Source organism: Phoenix dactylifera, chromosome 16 (assembly GCF_009389715.1).
Source record: "Phoenix dactylifera cultivar Barhee BC4 chromosome 16, palm_55x_up_171113_PBpolish2nd_filt_p, whole genome shotgun sequence".
In the NCBI taxonomy this organism is placed as follows: domain Eukaryota; kingdom Viridiplantae; phylum Streptophyta; class Magnoliopsida; order Arecales; family Arecaceae; genus Phoenix; species Phoenix dactylifera.
In genome coordinates this window covers 554,476-571,902 of record NC_052407.1, presented here as the reverse complement: position 1 = coordinate 571,902, position 17,427 = coordinate 554,476, and the positions used below count along the sequence as shown (strand labels likewise).

General features: G+C 36.2%; 1 protein-coding gene across 3 annotated transcripts; it reads left to right on the top strand.

Annotated features, from left to right (window-relative positions):
• The first annotated feature begins 1,447 nt into the window (after nucleotides 1-1,447).
• On the top strand, nucleotides 1,448-16,975 carry LOC103710188. Of its 3 annotated transcripts, none has more exons than XM_008795830.4 (10): nucleotides 1,448-1,727; nucleotides 4,736-5,173; nucleotides 5,475-5,540; nucleotides 8,971-9,110; nucleotides 13,065-13,191; nucleotides 13,922-14,070; nucleotides 14,888-15,023; nucleotides 16,073-16,157; nucleotides 16,263-16,534; nucleotides 16,666-16,975. In XM_008795830.4, the coding sequence occupies exons 1-10, from the start codon at nucleotides 1,602-1,604 to the stop codon at nucleotides 16,801-16,803; spliced, it is 1,677 nt and encodes a 558-aa protein (XP_008794052.2). In that variant the 5' UTR covers nucleotides 1,448-1,601; the 3' UTR covers nucleotides 16,804-16,975. The 3 variants fall into 3 exon arrangements, with proteins under 3 accessions (XP_008794052.2, XP_026661658.2, XP_008794053.2); XM_026805857.2 differs by having other exon boundaries at nucleotides 16,263-16,517; nucleotides 16,666-16,767; XM_008795831.4 differs by lacking the exon at nucleotides 5,475-5,540.
• The last annotated feature ends 452 nt before the right edge of the window (nucleotides 16,976-17,427 follow it).

The window sequence follows — 17,427 nt, the reverse complement described above, 5'->3', positions numbered from 1 at the left end:
AAGGATTGATGTGTTATTTAAACATTGTACAAGGGGCTATGTATATTAGTAGCCTATACCAATGTCGGCATTATTGTCGGCGTCTCAGTCAAATGTAATATTAAATCATGCGTAATTATTATGCCTTACAAGAGTTCTAACGGTGAATACGCTCGTGTTAATGTGATGATTGAACGGCGGTTTTATATAAAATGATATCTGAATATCGTTTGCCGATTGCAAACGACGTTTTACATTTTCTCCCAGAACCCCTTGTATAACATTATCATTATGTCTTACTGGTGGTTTCTATCTGAACATGCTTATATTAATATAAGAAAACTGACAGGGGTTTTTGTATAAACGGATTACGGCAAGATTGATGCCGAATTTAGATATTTGACAATTTTACAAATAAACCCTTTTCGAATATCAATTTTAGCAGCTATCTGCAGCACTTTTTAGTTTTACATTTTAGGATATAACCCCTTACTAATAGTACTATAGTTTTTGAGACTTGGAGGGTGTCGGTACAAGTGATCATTTCAAAATAAGGATGATATTGATGGAGGTGATGAGATCATCCTATTCCACAGTGATCCTAAATCATTCCCATTCTTCAAATTCTTGCCTAATTTAGTGACAATGAGCATCTAAGATCACCCCAATGTAATGATTTTGGACTGATATTTGAGGATACAAATATCCTTTAGTCCTTCAAAAAAAATTAGTATATGAGTATACCATTAATATATTATATCAATATATTATATTATATTATATTGATATATATATATATATATATATATATATATATATATATATATATATATATATTGTACTTATGATATATCAGTATACTATTAATATATTGTTCAATGATAATTTTAAATTATAGTAGAAATATATTATCATACGAAGTTATATAAATAAATATTACTTTGTAAATATATTACTTCTATTTATTCTATTTTTCTAAACAAAATAAATATTAATATTAAAAAATAATATATTATAACTATAAATAAAAATATTAATTCTACAATAATAAATAATATAATTTTATAGAATTAATAATTTATAGGACTAATAAATTTATTTTTATGTAATATATTAATAAATATATTTATATTTTATTATAATATATTAAATGTGATTAATAAATATATTTTATAAAATATATGTGGGGTAGTTTTAGTATTATGTAGTCTTGAATTTCTATAGAATATCAAATAGGTTACTCACAAATTACTAAAAAAATTTAATTACTAAAATATGTCATACTGAATGTAGTAATCTTAGATCATCAAGGATTAAATTATTTTGGGATAAAAATTACTGTAATGTAAGATTACCTTGGATCACCACGCACCAACTTAAGTTGGGAAATGAAATACAGTAATTATATAAAGTTTCATATTTTTGCATATAACCCTTAGGATATCAATATTCCTAGACGTAGGCAACGCCAAGGCGGAGAGCTTCCGGTGTACTTTTATTCGCTTTCCTTCCGAAAAAAACTAATAAACCCACTCGTTTCTCTTCGAGCCTCCCAACTCGGGCCTTCCCTTTCTCTCTCCGAGTCTCCCCCACTCCCACTCGCAGCCACTGCGACAAGGCCAATGGCGACAGGCCTAGAACAAAGACCAATAGAAGAAGACGAGGAGGAGGAGGCCCTAGTCGAAGAAAAAAGAGAAGAAGAAGAAGAAGCTCCTTCGCACCTCCCCCTCGCCCCTTCTTCTTCTGAGGTAAACCATACCAATCCCACTGTTTTAGGTCGGTGATGCAAAACCCTGGTCTCAATTTGTTGCTTTCTGCTTACTGTTTTCAAAACTCTGGTATAGATTATTGAAAGGAAAGAGGAAATACTCTCATTTAGTCATTATCTCAGACATTTGATGGGCAGCATTTAACAGATGATAATAAAGTTATTGCCTTTTTTTTGTCCTAATTTCTTTAAATTGATGAGTTGTCACGCTAAGAGGCAAAAACTATGAATATTGACTACACATACTCTTGAAGCTAGTAGAATATATTACGGTGCATATACATTTTATATTGTACTTTAGAACTTAGTATTTTTTTTAATTTGTTTATTTATTAAAGCTCACAACATTTGATCACTTTTGGAACTCTTTTTGGCGGCAGCGTCCACAAACTTAAAGAATTTGGTTCATGAGCCCCTGGGAATTTCAAAGTGATGTCTTTTCCAAGTAAATATCCTACCCACAAATACATATTGGGGGCGTTTGGTAACCCCAACAGGATCACTACGGTGATCTAAGATCTCCGGTGATCCGAATACTGGAGTGCTTTGATCTCCAGTGATCTGAGATCACTGTGTATGGTAGGCCATGGTCCAGTGATTAAAAATTTCCGGATATCTATGAGTAATTTGTTTGGTATGGTACAGGGATCCAAGATCACCGACCACATAATACCACAAATACCTCTGATATATCTTAGATAGATTTTTTATGTGTTTTTAATTCTCTTGAATCAAAAATGTAAGTCAATATGCTAATTCTTATAATAGCTCCATAATTTTGTCACATATTCTACTTTTAGTAGCCCTTATCACAAGAAAATCAAACCATATTTTCGTTCTATCAACTATACTCTTCATGACGTCAAGTTTGAACAAATTGAATTATAGTTAAATTGTTACAACATCCAACATGTTCTTATTATTCTATTAAGACAACCATGACTCGGCTCAATTGCCAAAGAATTTAGTTTTATGGTTTGGGTCCCATTCAAAAAATTTGTAGTCTTTAAGAACTATTCAAGGGGAAGGAATTCAAGATCTTTTCAAGATAGAATGGAAGTTATATGCTCATCTAGCTAGTTCAGATTTCACATGAATAAAATGTCTATGTTAATAAATGTAAAAAATTCGGTATACTAGTTCTATTGGATATTATCTATATGTATAATGTGTATGTGGCCAACACATGAATAAAATGGGATAAACAACACTACAAGAAGATAATCAATCAATATAGACTAAATATGCACATATAAAACAATTTAAACAATATAAAAAATGTTTAATAAGTATAAAATACTTAAAAAAATGATATGAAAATAGATAGCTGTCAAGTATACTATTTCAACAAAGATGCATGAATCTAACAAGAAGCCTCTTCAACTAGCTAGATGAGCATATTTAAGTATACTTAAATTATGACGTCCACTCTCCCACTCGGGGAGATGGTAGGCCAGGGCTCCCACCAAGTGCAATGTTTACCAAGAAGCCTAATTAATTATTAATCTAATGAATCAACAAGAAGCCTCTTCAATTTAATATAATTCTTGAATAGAAGCACAGAAAAATAATTACTCTAAAAGAAGGCCCATGAAACTGATTAAATAATTGAGATAATGTTTGGCAATACTGTTTACCATGTCAAGCAAGAGCAGAATAGGAAAAGGTTATCCCATGGCACTTCATGGTCAAGGTAAAGGAAAGAATTTGTCCAGAAAGGGACAAATTCACTCCATCTATAAGAGAAGGTAGGGGCATTATGAGAAATTCACTCCACCTAATTAATAAAAGTCCCATCCCACCATCTCCCCTTTGAGTACCCAAGCAACAACTGCAACATCACAGCACAGCAGCCATTCAACCTCAAGCAGCAACTGCAACATCACAGCAACTGTAGGCCAGGAAACTCTCCACCTCCCTTCCATCAAGGGGGAAGACTCGTGGCCAGCTCCTGTTCCCGTTTTATATGGGGCCTTTGCTTTCTTTTGGTCACGGCCAGACACAGAAAACAAGGCAAGGAACCTCCCTACCCCCCTTCTCTCCCTCTTTCTCTCTTTCTCTCCTCTCCTCTCTTTATTTCATCGCAAGTCGGTGCCTTTTTGCCTTCTCCCTTCTTTCCGTGGTTATCTTCTCTTTGCCTCCCGGAAGCCTTCCTTTGGGCGGAGGCTTGAGAGGTTATTGGTTCGACTTCCATCGCCGCTGACGGCCGCTTGGCGCCTTCGGACTCCTTTCTTGCGCTCACTGGAAAAGAGAGGGGAGAGATGGGGGAGATCGGAGTGGAGAGATGGGAGAGGTAACGACTCGAGCATAAAAAAAGGTTGAGGGGTATTTTTGTCTTTAATTTTCAACCCAGGATCACTACCCTGGGGTGATCTTGGATTTCCGACCTCAAGGACGGGTATCCTATCACCGGGTTGGGCGGTGATTTGAGGAGTGGAGGTAATTTAGGATCACCATGGTGCAACCAAACGCGGTGGTCTCATCACCTCCATCCACATCATCCTTGATCCTGGAACGATCACCCCATACCAAACGCCCCCATTGGCTTCATGTTAACGTTGGTACATTATCCGTAGTTTTTTGGTTTTATTATATATGGTTGAAAATTACTTCTCAAAAGTTTTGAAATAGACCTTATATATATGGATTCAAGTTGGGATAATTTTTGAATTTCTGTAAAACTTGTTTTCAAATATGCCATTTGCTGTTGCTTTACTTTTATGCAGTTTCTTTATCATGAAATAGGGTCTCAATGATGCATGTTGCATTCCCAGCCTTTTGAAATTTGAATTGTTTTTAATATCTGGGAATATGCTTGTTAGTTTTACTCTTGGCATTCCATGTTTAAACTCTTCACTGTTTTCAATTTCTTTGATAATGATGACCCTTCTCTCTTTAAAAGTAACTTTTTGACCTTTTTATCATCTACAAACAAATTAAGACAATGTATTCTTGTGAAATAAATTATTTTCACCATTTTCGCTGCAGTTATTTGATGTATCAACAACAGTTGATCCCAGTTATATTATCTCTCTCATAAGGCGTCTTTTGCCAAGCAATTCAAGTGTGGAGAAACAATGTCAGGGGGGAGATGACAAGGATTCTTCTGTCCAAGCATCAGAAATGAATTATCTGGAGCAAAACTTGAGGAATAAATTGACTGCTACACAGGTGCTTGAGGATCTTGTTTCAGATAAAAGTTTGGCTGATAGTCATGAAGGGAAGCTTGATGACCGAATTATTAGCCCAGAAAATTCCCTTGCTTCTTCTAAGGGCAATGGGATGAACCATGAATTTGGAAAGGAAGAAAGGAGTCGTGGTTTTGATGATGGGCAATCTGGAGTTGCAGAAACCAAAGACCCATGGGAGGATTGTGGCTGCACCCTGTGGGATCTTTCTGCTAGTAGGACTCAAGCTGAATTCATGGTATTATCTATGTTCTTTTTTTCTTCCATGTGCCTTTTCTTTTTGAAACTTACACTTCTTTCTCTTTAAACATTTCCAAAGCACTTTTAAATTTGATGTCCTATTTTTATGCTTACATGGTAAATTACTAGATTGATTTAAATCTTCCACTTAGCTTACCTTTTTTTTTTTGAGAAAATGATTGATCAAATTATACTGGATACTTTTTTTTAAACGCATGGAAATATATTTCGTAATCTTGTCGGTTCTGCATTTGATTGACCAGTAAGATTTATGTGGGCTTGTAATTAACACCTTGCAGGTGAATAATTTCATACTTGAAGTGCTTCTGGCAAACATGCATGTTTCCAAATCTTCCCGGATGACAGTAAGTTATGCGTGCCATCAGTAAAGTAATTTATATAGGTCTTCTTATTGAAATATTGATATTTCATACCGTTGAATAGTTATTTGGTAATTCACTTTGACTTTTCTTAGTCCATTCAATAATTTGAGCAACAGGATTGTCCTCTCATTTTGATATTTTTTATTATCCATCATTCACTATGTTGCAATGTTTATCTTCACAATAATTCCTCCAACCCCACAAAAACAGAATTTAATTATGATTTCTAGTAAATAATGCAACAATATATTGCAATCAGGGTGGATTGAAGAGTGCATGATTTCTCTTTTTTGGGAAACATAGGATCAGTTTTATGGGGAGAATAGGCCTGTTCTTAGATACTTGATTTCACATTTTCTTACACTGTAGATGGTGAGAGATGTAGGTTTCAGTCTAACGTATTATCTGGTCCAGATGTCTCATTCTGCATGATGCATGCATAAACGACACATAATTGCACTTGCCAACCATTTATCCATGGTTTCTTGGGTGAAGTAGGTCTTCATGAGGTAGTAACTGAGTGCAGGAGAGGAAGATAGAGGTCTTTTGCACTGAAGGCCAACGAAGTGCGGATAATCATGGTTTAAGTAAGTCTAGATGATGTATACTAGAGCAACACTGCTGATTAGGTTGCGTCAAATATTTCTTTCGGAAGTAAAAGGGAATCTGGGTGGTCGCTTCTAGTAAAGGACACTAGAGAGGGAGACAAAAAGGATGGAACAGTGTTTCCATAGCTTGAGAATACTGATCACACAACAAAGTTCTGTAATGGGAAACTATATATTTTGAATGAAAAATTTCTTTCGGAAGTAAAAGGGAATATGGTTGGTCGCTTCTAGTGAAGGACACTAGAGAGGGAGACAAAAGGATGGAACAGTGTTTCCATAGCTTGAGAATACTGATCACACAACAAAGTTATGTGATGGGAAACTATATATTTTGAATGAAAAATCAGATGACAGGAATGTATTTTGAAACTTTGAACTTGGAATATTTTATCTTTCAATGATAATAAAAACTGTTGAGGGGCTGTTTGAATTCGTTCAGGAATATCCTGCAGGAATCGGGCTTGTTGGCCCTTCTCAGAGTGCAGTATTCTAACGACACCCAAATCCTAGTCCTAGTCCCAACCTGTGGGCTTGTTAGTCTGCAGGAAAAAAAAAGGGCCCACGGGGGGTGGTGGGTTGATGTGGGTCATGCCCAAATGGGCTGTCCCACAAATCCAGTAAGAAATCCAGCCGCAATCTTGCTGCATTACCCAAACAAGCCATAAATAAGTAATCAAATGGTGTAAAGAGAAGATGATGAACTCCATCTTAGGTGGCTGTATAAGTTTGAGGGGAAAAAAAATAAAAGGTATATCATGTTTAAAAGCTCTCAAAATTTGTCGACCAAATACTAGAGCAACATCTCTTCAGCCATTGTGAAAACCTTGGTAGGTGAAGATGACCATATGTGAATATATTTAGTTAGAGAATTTGCTGAGGTAAAAAGAAGAACAAAGAAAACCAGTTTTAGGCTAAATTGACCCTAAATAAGTCAGATTCAATGACAAAGGGATGATCAGGGGACAGATCCAACCTATCCTTAAACTTGGTTCAGTGTTGGTATATATTACTGCGGATAGCCAGAGATAAGGTCCAGACTATAATGATGATCCAACATACAACAATGGTACAGGCATGTAAAGGAAGCAACATAGATTCAATTTAATAATTAGAATGAAAAACAGATGCCTGTACTGATAGGTTTTTGAGTTTGGCAGCGAAGTCTTGGGACACCTACCTTTTGGTTTGATAGTAACATTCAACAGCAACTGTTGCAGTGAATTCAACAGATTCTACAATGCAGCAAGGCCCTAACAGGAGGAAATAGCTCAATATCTGCACTTAACACAGACCACCTCTCATATATACAGTAGAGATAAGCATAATAATGAAAATCCATGGATGTATGTACACTATATCTTGCACAATCAATGCATCTCACAACACAAATATTTGAAACTTGCAATAACTTTTCATCTTCTTTGTTGGATTATTATGATGTTTGACATCCTTGTAGCCATGGAAATATGTAGTTTATTGTCCAATAATGAAAAGTTTCTATGAAGCTTAGATTTTATTCAAGTCTAAGTGAGATGCACTGTGCATGTTTGCAAGTTTCCATCTGTAAAGAGTCCTGCATTCTTCCAATAAAATTTTTGTTGCAATAGTAGCACATCTGACTCTAGATCAGAAGGTTACGTCTTCGATTCACATCAGTTTCAATTTCCAATCGCCACAATTTAGAGGGCAGCCTTGGGTGCAATGGCAAGGTTGCTCCATTATAACCTAGGTGTCATAGGTTCAAAAACATGGAAATTGCTTCTCTGCATGCAGGAGTATGGCTGCATATATCTGATCCTCCCCAGACCCTATAGTGATGGAAACCTCATGCACCGCGATGCCTTTTTTAATTCTTACATGAGAACCTTGGATCTGGTGAATATTACCGCCTAATATTGTATTCATTATCTTCACAACATGAGTAACCTTCAATTCTGTTTTACGATACTTACACACCTCTCATTTCAAGAGCTTCCAACATTGGATATTGTTAGAGCAGGAAAAGGGGATTGCGTCCCTGCACGTGGTATTGTCCGCTTTGGGGAAGGCCACCTTTCCAGGACGCCCCCTCACGGCTTTGCTTTTTAAAAAGGTGCCTCACGAGGGAAGGAGTGTACCCCTCCTTAATAGGGCACAATCCTTTTCGCTACTCATCCGATGTGGGACTAAGTTCCTGGCCCCCTCCACCCCCAATACTAGCCCCCCGAGCGGAAAGGATTCGTGTAGGGTCTATAGGGGGTCCACGATCACCGCACCATCTGTTAGAGCAGGAAAAGGGGATTGCGTCCCCGCGCGAGGTATTGTCCGCTTTGGGGAAGGCCGCCTTTGTAGGGCACCCCCCCTCACGGCTTTACCCTTTAAAAAGGCGCCTCGCGAGGGAAGGGGTGTATCTCTCCTTAATAAGGCACAATTCTTTCCGCTACTCAACCGATATGGGACTATGTCCGTGGCCCCCTCCACCCCTAACAGATATCATACATCATAACAATTAGGGTCAACAGTGTTGTATACATTACAATTCATTGGCTGCCTGAAGACATTTGATTGGTGTTACATCTGCTCTTAGAAATCATGTTATTTTTCCATGATACTGCCATCCAAAATCACCATCATAAAATTTTTTAAACTTCACGAGAGGCAGTATATTTTACGCTGGCAGTTCTATCATATCAGTAAGTCTTAGGAAGAAAATGTTCATAAGATATTATGATCTAAAATTATTTTGAATTTCGACCTATTTATTTATTTTAATTTTTTGGTGCAAGCCATATCTACCGAATGTAATAATTTTAAATTTTTTGCAGGAAATTTGCTTGGGAATCATTGGGAACCTAGCATGCCATGAAGTTCTAAGCAATGCGATAGTGTCTACAAGTGGTTTGATTGAAACAGTAGTTGAACAGTTGTTCCTAGATGATTCCGCTTGCCTTTCTGAGACATTCAGGTAGTAATTTTTTTTTTCAGTTCTACTATCAACTCGGAAAAGGTAGGCGTAGAGACTGTACCAATTGTCACATGTTAATTTAATCAAATGCATTTAATGAGCAGAATTAGATTGATCACCTTAGCAAACACGATGTTGAAAACCTATACCTGTTAAAAATACATGCTTAAGAACAACTGATCTATTAAAAGTTATGGATGATCCAAATTAATATGAAATATTTTTCTGTCATAGCAATGTAGTATCTAAGTGGTTACAAATATCTTGTTATTGATGGGTACTGTAAAGTGATTTAACCTTATCTTCATTATTAAAAGGTCACATTTTGATATGATGGTTGAATCCCTCTATCTAAGGGAATGGTTACAATTGATGGAAATGTTGTTCCAAAATGATTAACAGACTTGGAGATAACAAATAAAGAATTCATATTTGTCATGCCCTGAACCCATCACCTAGGTCGACCATATGATACAACTGCATAAACCCTAAAACAACGCCCTTTAAGACCTATATGACAAACACAATTCTAATAGACCAAATAAATCATAAAAATTAGCCGTAATAATAATCCCAACTAATTAAATCTGTCATTATCAATATCAAGGTTTATTCAATTACAAAATTTTAAATGTCTATCTGGTATCAGAAAATCATCTAGCTAACTAATGACTCCATTGCTCAAACTCCATGCCCAAACCCATCCGAAACTAGTTATCCTGCGACTCTGTAAAAATTGCACAAGAGATATAAGCTATATAGCCCACTTCACACACACACACACACACACTAGGATGAATATGGAAACTTCTTTTAGCAAATATATAGCTGATAGGAAATAAGTAAGATTCATACATCAACAATCCGATAATTGAAAAATGCTTAATGGATTAAGTGTATACATTTATACATTTATAAGACGCACATATAAGCCATGCCAGCATACGCATCAAGTTTTAACCATATAGCAACTCAGTTACATACGTATCGCCATAACAGGAGTCTCGAGATGCATGTTATGTATCTCTACAGTTTTGTTAAATACGCCATATATCAACAATTTTATTCGAAAGTAATTCAATGAGATTACTTGTGATTAACTAGTTAACATAGATTGGAATTATCATTCCGGTACTGGACTATTCTCGCCCACACTCCAGCCCATGGTAGGCCTAACACACACACACACACACCATATTTCAGCTCGTGGCCAGCAACCACAATATCATATTTCAGCCCATAGTTGATATCATATATATCATGTTTCATACGTGCTGGCTAGTGCAGATGCTCTTCTTTTTTCTGATCTTATAGTTATACAAAATTCAATTAAACATAATTTATCATCTTGATTTGATTTTGGCATTGGAGTAGTCACAGTTATGCTCCAGCTCGTGGCAGGCTAAACACATACCATGCTTCCGTCTATGGCCAACAATCACAATATCATATCTCGGCCTACGGCCGACACACCACGTTTCACACATGGCTGGCTAGTCCAGATGCCCTCCCTTTTTTCTCCACTCTTACAATTATGCAAAATTTAGATTAACTATGTCACAATTATGATTAAGCGTAGTTCATTTTTAGGAATTGACCTTCTAGCATTGACCTAGTTGCAGTTGCGCTCTTGCCCGTGGTAAGCCAAATACAATATTACACCTCAGCCCAAGGCTAACACAACATATATAGCATGTTTCTTGCATGGCCGACCAGTCCAAATGCCACCTATGCGCTGTCATACAATTATGCTAAAATCATAATTTCCTAAATTTATTTATACTTCATGTGATTTCTATAATTAAGCACCAATTAATAAGTTTCATATAGGGTTAGACTAAGTAACATCATAATTCATGCAACATCAAATCATCAATGCATAATACACAGACCCATATATATAAAATATACACAATTATATAGGTTACGTCTATGTACAAATTTTTTTATAATCATGTGGACGATTGTGTTGAGAGATTCTTATCTTTACTGAAGACAAACTCAATACAGTATGTATGGTCCCACACCATGACCTACAGATCAGGGTGTTGTGTACCCTACTCAAAGCCTTTTTGTACAGACGATTTCTTCTCTACAGAATTAAACCTCAACATCAAAAGAAAATTACATAGCGGATGTTAGCAACCTAGACCTTTTACTGGAGTCCACTAGGGGTCCATCACTAGGTCCTTGAATCCCCTTTACTAATCATTTGGATGAACTAGAGAGAGAGGAGAGAGAAAGGAAGAGAGAGGAGGGAGGAAGAGAGAGAATAGAGAGAAATCTTTCCTTCCTCAAATTAGAGGAAACTCCCACCTCTCTTTCTCAAAACATAAAAATGGAAAGGGCTAGCAGAGGGGTTGCAATGGCCGATGTGCAGTGACCTACAATGACATCCGCTGGTAACGGCGACGACCCAGGTGATGAGCCGCGGCTAGCGATGATCAGCAAAAACAAAGGAAGAAGGGTAAAACAGGGGAGACCCTATTCACGCCCATCCGATGGCTCACCAATCCGAATTTAAGCGGCGACAATGGACATGGAACCAAAAAACATGGAAGAGGAGGAGGTTTGACCCATTACCTAAGTCCAGCGAAGATCTAAGGATGGCCTGGTGATCTTTGCCGGTGGAAATCCAAAGAGAAATTCCAGGAAAAAAAAATTGGAGTTGGCGGCAATTTCTCGAGAGTTCAGTGATGGAGTTTGTAGGAGGAAGAAGGAACCTTTAAATAGATGAGATCCTAGGGTTTAGCCCGAATTTGGCTTGTCTTAGGACTCTAATAGTCCGTTGGAGTTGGGAGGGAAGAAGGCTCCCAACCGGACTCTTCTTCTCTGCCCAACATGTGCAAGGCAAGCGAAAACAACAGGTCCGGGCCTCTTCAGATCCGACCCATTGGTTTAAAAACTAGGTTATCACAATATCGTTGCTATAATGTCCTTCCAGATTGCCCTATGCACAAGAATCCATCTATGCATTTGCTTGCGTCACATGACATCGCATCCTCTTATATTTTATTGCATATATGCCTTAAGATTTAACATTAAATTTGAACTTTTTTTTCAAAACAGAACAGCAGTACCAAAGTTTATATATGGTGAGCTTGATGGAATACCATGCCAGTAGTTCTTTGTTGATTCCTTGCAAGGAAGAAAGGTTGATGGTAGAGAAGAAAAAAGGAATTTGTTCATTTGGTTTTGCCTTCCACTGTTTTTTTCACTTGCCCATTTGCTTCTCTACTTATTTCTTCTTTGTTTTCTTGGATGACAATCATTGATCTGTTAGAGATTGAGGGTATATCTTGTTCCGAAATTCAAAGTAAATGGCATGTATCTTCCAACAAACAATCCATCACATATCCTTTCGCTTGGGCAAAAGGGAGATCCTAAGACCCCAATCCATTTATTTATGCTACAGAAGCCTTGACACTTAGGTTCTAGTCACAGTTCCCAAGTCCATTTATGCTTCATTCAATGATTAAACCCCTGAAACTAATTATTGCACGGGAGTTCAGATTTTGAATTTCCTGAGACAACATATAGGTTATATTAAACCACTGCAGACAAGTTTGAAATCAATCTCTGTTCCCTTTTGGTAACAATTAGTGATAGATTTCATGATTTTTTTGGCTGCTGCATCTATTGTTTATCTACATGTTAGGCTGCTTTATATGTGATTGAGATTTCACGATCTCCTCAACAGCCTTTTGATTATTTTAATTTGTTTTGTATGTCTTTGTTGCTATCCCCTGCGCCCCTCTCTGTGTATACTTATGCTTTTCCATCCTTCCTATGTTATGTTATTACCAGTCCTCATTACCATAAATTCAGGTGGTGCTTTTTCTAACTCTCCTTATATCTAAGCAAACTATTAAACTTTTTATTGTGAAGACATCTTTAAGATTTGAATGGTACTTTTGGCATTAAATTGCTCGTCACAGTTATTGTTTGACACAGGTTGTTAGCTGCTGGTCTCCAGGGTAGTGGGTCCATTTCTTGGGCTGAAGCCTTGCTACATGATCAGATTCTTCTACGTGTACTCTGGATAGTTGGGAACACACTAAACCCTACTCTGTTAGAAAAGGTATTGTGGCAGTTTATGTATGATTTGTCTTGTGGATTAGTGCATATGCATCACCATTAAAGAACACTTTTAACATATCTGCATTATTAATTACCTATCTACTTTAATTAAGATTCATCCTAAAGTGATTTTCATGTTTCTTTTAATATTAGAGCTAAGAATTTTTGAACTTGTTTGAATGCAGAGCTTTTGCTTCAATTACCAGTATAATTATTAATTGATGATATGGCTTGAAAACAAAGTTCCTCCTTGTAAATGAAGATTAAACTATCTTTGCAGTTTTCAGTTCTAATTGTAGTTTATCCTAGATCTTGACTATCAAGTGAATGTGAGAGGGTTTATGGAAAGACATTGTTCTTCCAATTGATGCCTATAAGTACCTACCACAACATAAGTCAGAGGGCTTATCGCACCTATGTGGGTCGCCAGAATTCCTTAGGTAATTGCAAAAGGATATATATTGGAAGCTCTGCAACTTGTCAATAGGACTAATGGTGAGAGCAGTGCTTATATTGTCATCCTAGTTTATCAATCAATCCTTTACTATTTATGTAAGAGTTGCACTGACAAAGTGATCCCCTTGGAGCACTTTCTATTTTTATTGAGAAATTTAATTAATTACTATGGAAATTGCCTGAATTTTGTATCGGTTGTTTTCTTTTTTATGATATTTTAAATTAGGGTTTGGCATTGTTCTACATCCCTGATAAATGGTGATTGTTATTGACAGAGTATTGAGTTTTTGTTGGCCATCATTGATACTCAAGAAGTGGCAACTATTCTGATTCAACCTTTAATGAAGTTGGGTTTGCCAGAGCTTGTCGTTAGTCTATTAGCATGTGAGATAAACAAATCAGGGGATGATAGCAAACTGGAAAGGTGTGGTTAACTCCTCTATTAAGTTTTTATGATTTGACAAGTTTGTTTGGCTCCCCCCTCTCTTTCTCAGATTAGTCACTTAAATCTAATGAGAAGCATTTAAGCTGTACTGCATGTCTGGAGATATTGATAATGTTTCTTCTTCTTTCCTTATTTCCAAAAAATTACTCCCCAATCTTTTATTGGGATTTTCATTTTATTGTGCACTTGTATTTGTTTGTACAAATGCGCATTATGTCATTTATCTGTGATCATAGAGACATCTGCATCTGCATCATCTGCATGGCTATTCACATGTCCTTGCATGCATGTGTCTGCAGATGTCTTTGTGCATATATGTATGTCTGTGCTTTCATGAGCACGTGTTTGTACCTGTTGGTTATATATTTGAAGTGGAAAGAAAATAGATGAGAGATTGATGCTTGGGACATGTGAGCTTCAATTTGCAACTTATGCATAAATTGCATTTATATAAAATTATATATATTCAGCAGGTTTAATTGGTGCATGAGATATATAAAATGAATGAATGTAGCATGTGAATGTGTTGAAATGACCGAAAGAAATGCAGAAGCTTTTATTATTTAACACATTGTATGTTCATTTGCATGCCTATTCTTTTTACTTGTAACAAGGACTTCGAGTTTTTTTTTTTTCTTTTTTTGAGAGCTAAGATGATTAGGAATGTTTAAGTTGGGCATTTGGTTGTTTTCTTTTCCTAGTTTAGATTAATGTATACAATATTTAATATGTTTATGATTGCAGCATATGATTGTATGCAAATGATGCTGATTATTTTACCTTGTGATTATCTCAGGTCGTCTATTCTTGATCTAGTTCTTCGCTTGGTTGAAACACTTTCTGTTATTAATAATTGTTCACAAGTGATATCTTCAAATGAAGAACTTTTCCATTTAGTTTGTCGTGTGGTCAAGCTACCTGATAAATTTGAGGTAAGCATGACTCTAGAAGATGGATCGCTCATAGTACGTTTATATCTTTTTTCATGACCTTTTAACAGTGTACTCCCCGATACTAATGTCACAAGGTTCATTATTTGGCCTGCATCTTAGCAGTTCACTCAGAATATCGAATATTGGTGTTCTTTGTTTCAGTTTGTAACTGCAAATACTGTATTCTGTCATCTACTACTATTCAAATATAGAAGCTGAGACTATGTTAAAACAAAGCTAATCAACATTTAAACATTATTTTAAGCTTGCTTTGAATTATTTTTTTTCCATAATCTTGACCTGAAATATCTATCAAATATTCATTTGATCAACTAAAAAACCAGCACCTTCAAATCATCCATTTTATGCTGACTAATGCTGATAAACATACCCAATATGTAGATATCCAGTTACTTTTATAATTTATACTAAGAAAATCTATAATTTGTTGTATCATGAGATAGAAAATAATGTGCCAGTTTTATGCATTAAGGTACTCTTTCAGTGGCCTGGTGTATTACAACTAGATTATATATGTTTAGTGTAATTCATGAAGTATATATTGAAATATTGTTATTTTCGAGATGAAAGTTAGTCGTGCGCATCTCATGATAATCATATATAGCAAGCAGTAAAGATTGTTCTGGCTTGTGCATGCTCATCATCCCTTTACCATCTTGTTCACTCCAGGCGGGAAATGCAGATACAGCAATCTATGTAGGTTTGTTATGCATAGCAGCCCATAAATCTATGGTTCCTCAACATAGCTGATGCGCTGAATCAAGAATATCTTTGTTTTACAGCATGTGTATATGTGTGCGTGTGTGTGAGAGAGAGAGTTGACAATTTCTAGAGGTATGTTATCCATGCATGCATGTGTGCATGAGCATGTGCCTAGACTAACAATGTAAATCATAATGACGAGTCCAGAATGAAGTTGTGGTATCCAGTGCATACACATGATAGCTAGACAACCCAATAACAGCACAAAATCATGTTAAACATGACTAAATCTCAATAACCTTTTATTTTCTTTCTCCTTTATACAGGCTGCTAGCACTTGTGTTTCTGCTGTTGTCGTAATTGCAAATCTTTTAGTCGACATGCAGCACCTCATATCAGAGCTTTCACACGGTTCGTAGAGTTGTAAACATCAGATATGATGCCTGAAGAAATAGTTTGGGTTCCATTTTCACTTGCAGAGCTTTTTCTGATTTAGTCTTTTATTTCTGGTGTCAGATTTTTTGTTCCTACAGGGTCTGCTGGACATCTTACCTCTTGTTTCTTACGATTTGCAAGCCCGGAATGCACTTTGGTGCATCCTTGCAAGGTTGTTGGCTCACATTCAGGAGAGTGATATCAGCATATCAACTCTGCGCCAATTTGTGTCACTCTTCTTGGAAAAATCTTACCTTATAGAAGAAGACCTGGAAGGTCATCCAATGGATAATTTGGTAGAGGACTTGGAGAACTCTAATGCTCACAAGAAATCAGGTGCAACGGCCACTTCTGTATCCTTAACACATCCAGCACCAAGAGAATTTTTTTTGTGAGATTCTGTATAACTAATTGAGCACAAATTAGTCAAAAAATAAAGTTGGGTACGGAATAAATCTCTTGATTGCCTTGACCTCTAACACAGATTAGGAGAATTGCCAGTTTAATAGAGAAATGGATGGCAGAAAAGCCTTCTGTTTTGGAGAAAGATGTTGCAGGGACCGACGATGATGATGGCAAAGCTCACAGGTTGCTGAATTGCTGTCAGAAATATGGTCTATAGATGAATTCTTTTCTCCCATCATGTTATGGATGCAATTTCAACGTTGGAAAATAACACTGTAAATTACTTCAAAAATTATGATGTTTGTAAATTACTGCGCCCCTGCCGGCATTGCTGTCAATTTTTTTTAAAAAAAATAGAAACAGGAATCTGTCTCCACCTTTTTTTTTTTTATAGACTTCTGGCAACAGAAACATTGTTTGGTAGTCCCTATTTTTTTCCTTTAAAAAAACTGTTTGGTAAAAGCAAAATTAAGAATTCAGTCAATTATATTTTTTCTACTATTCTCTAATTCATCTACTGTAAGACCCACAATGAGTGATAGAATCATGCTTAACAAGTCCAAATTCAAAACTCAATGACTACTAAAAATGTTTTAAAAATGTACCAATGTTGTAATAATATATGTATCCATACAAAAATGAAAATATTAGTCCAGATGAAACATCAAACATACTTTTCTGGGTGATGGTAAATACCTAGCTTCATAATCATCCTTTTATATGGCCCCTTTTGAATATTATGGACTATAATGGGGAGACAAGATATGATACAATGAAAGACAGAGGGAACACAAGACTGAAGTAGGCGCTAGGAACATCGGCAGCAGATATCATATATTAT

Bases quoted from the DNA above. Each gene is read 5' to 3' on its own strand.
- LOC103710188 (XM_008795830.4), top strand. From the start codon at position 1,602: ATGGCGACAGGCCTAGAACAAAGACCAATAGAAGAAGACGAGGAGGAG. The intron at 1,728-4,735 runs GTAAACCATACC...TTTTCGCTGCAG, and splicing joins TCGCCCCTTCTTCTTCTGAG to TTATTTGATGTATCAACAAC. The intron at 5,174-5,474 runs GTATTATCTATG...AACACCTTGCAG, and splicing joins GGACTCAAGCTGAATTCATG to GTGAATAATTTCATACTTGA.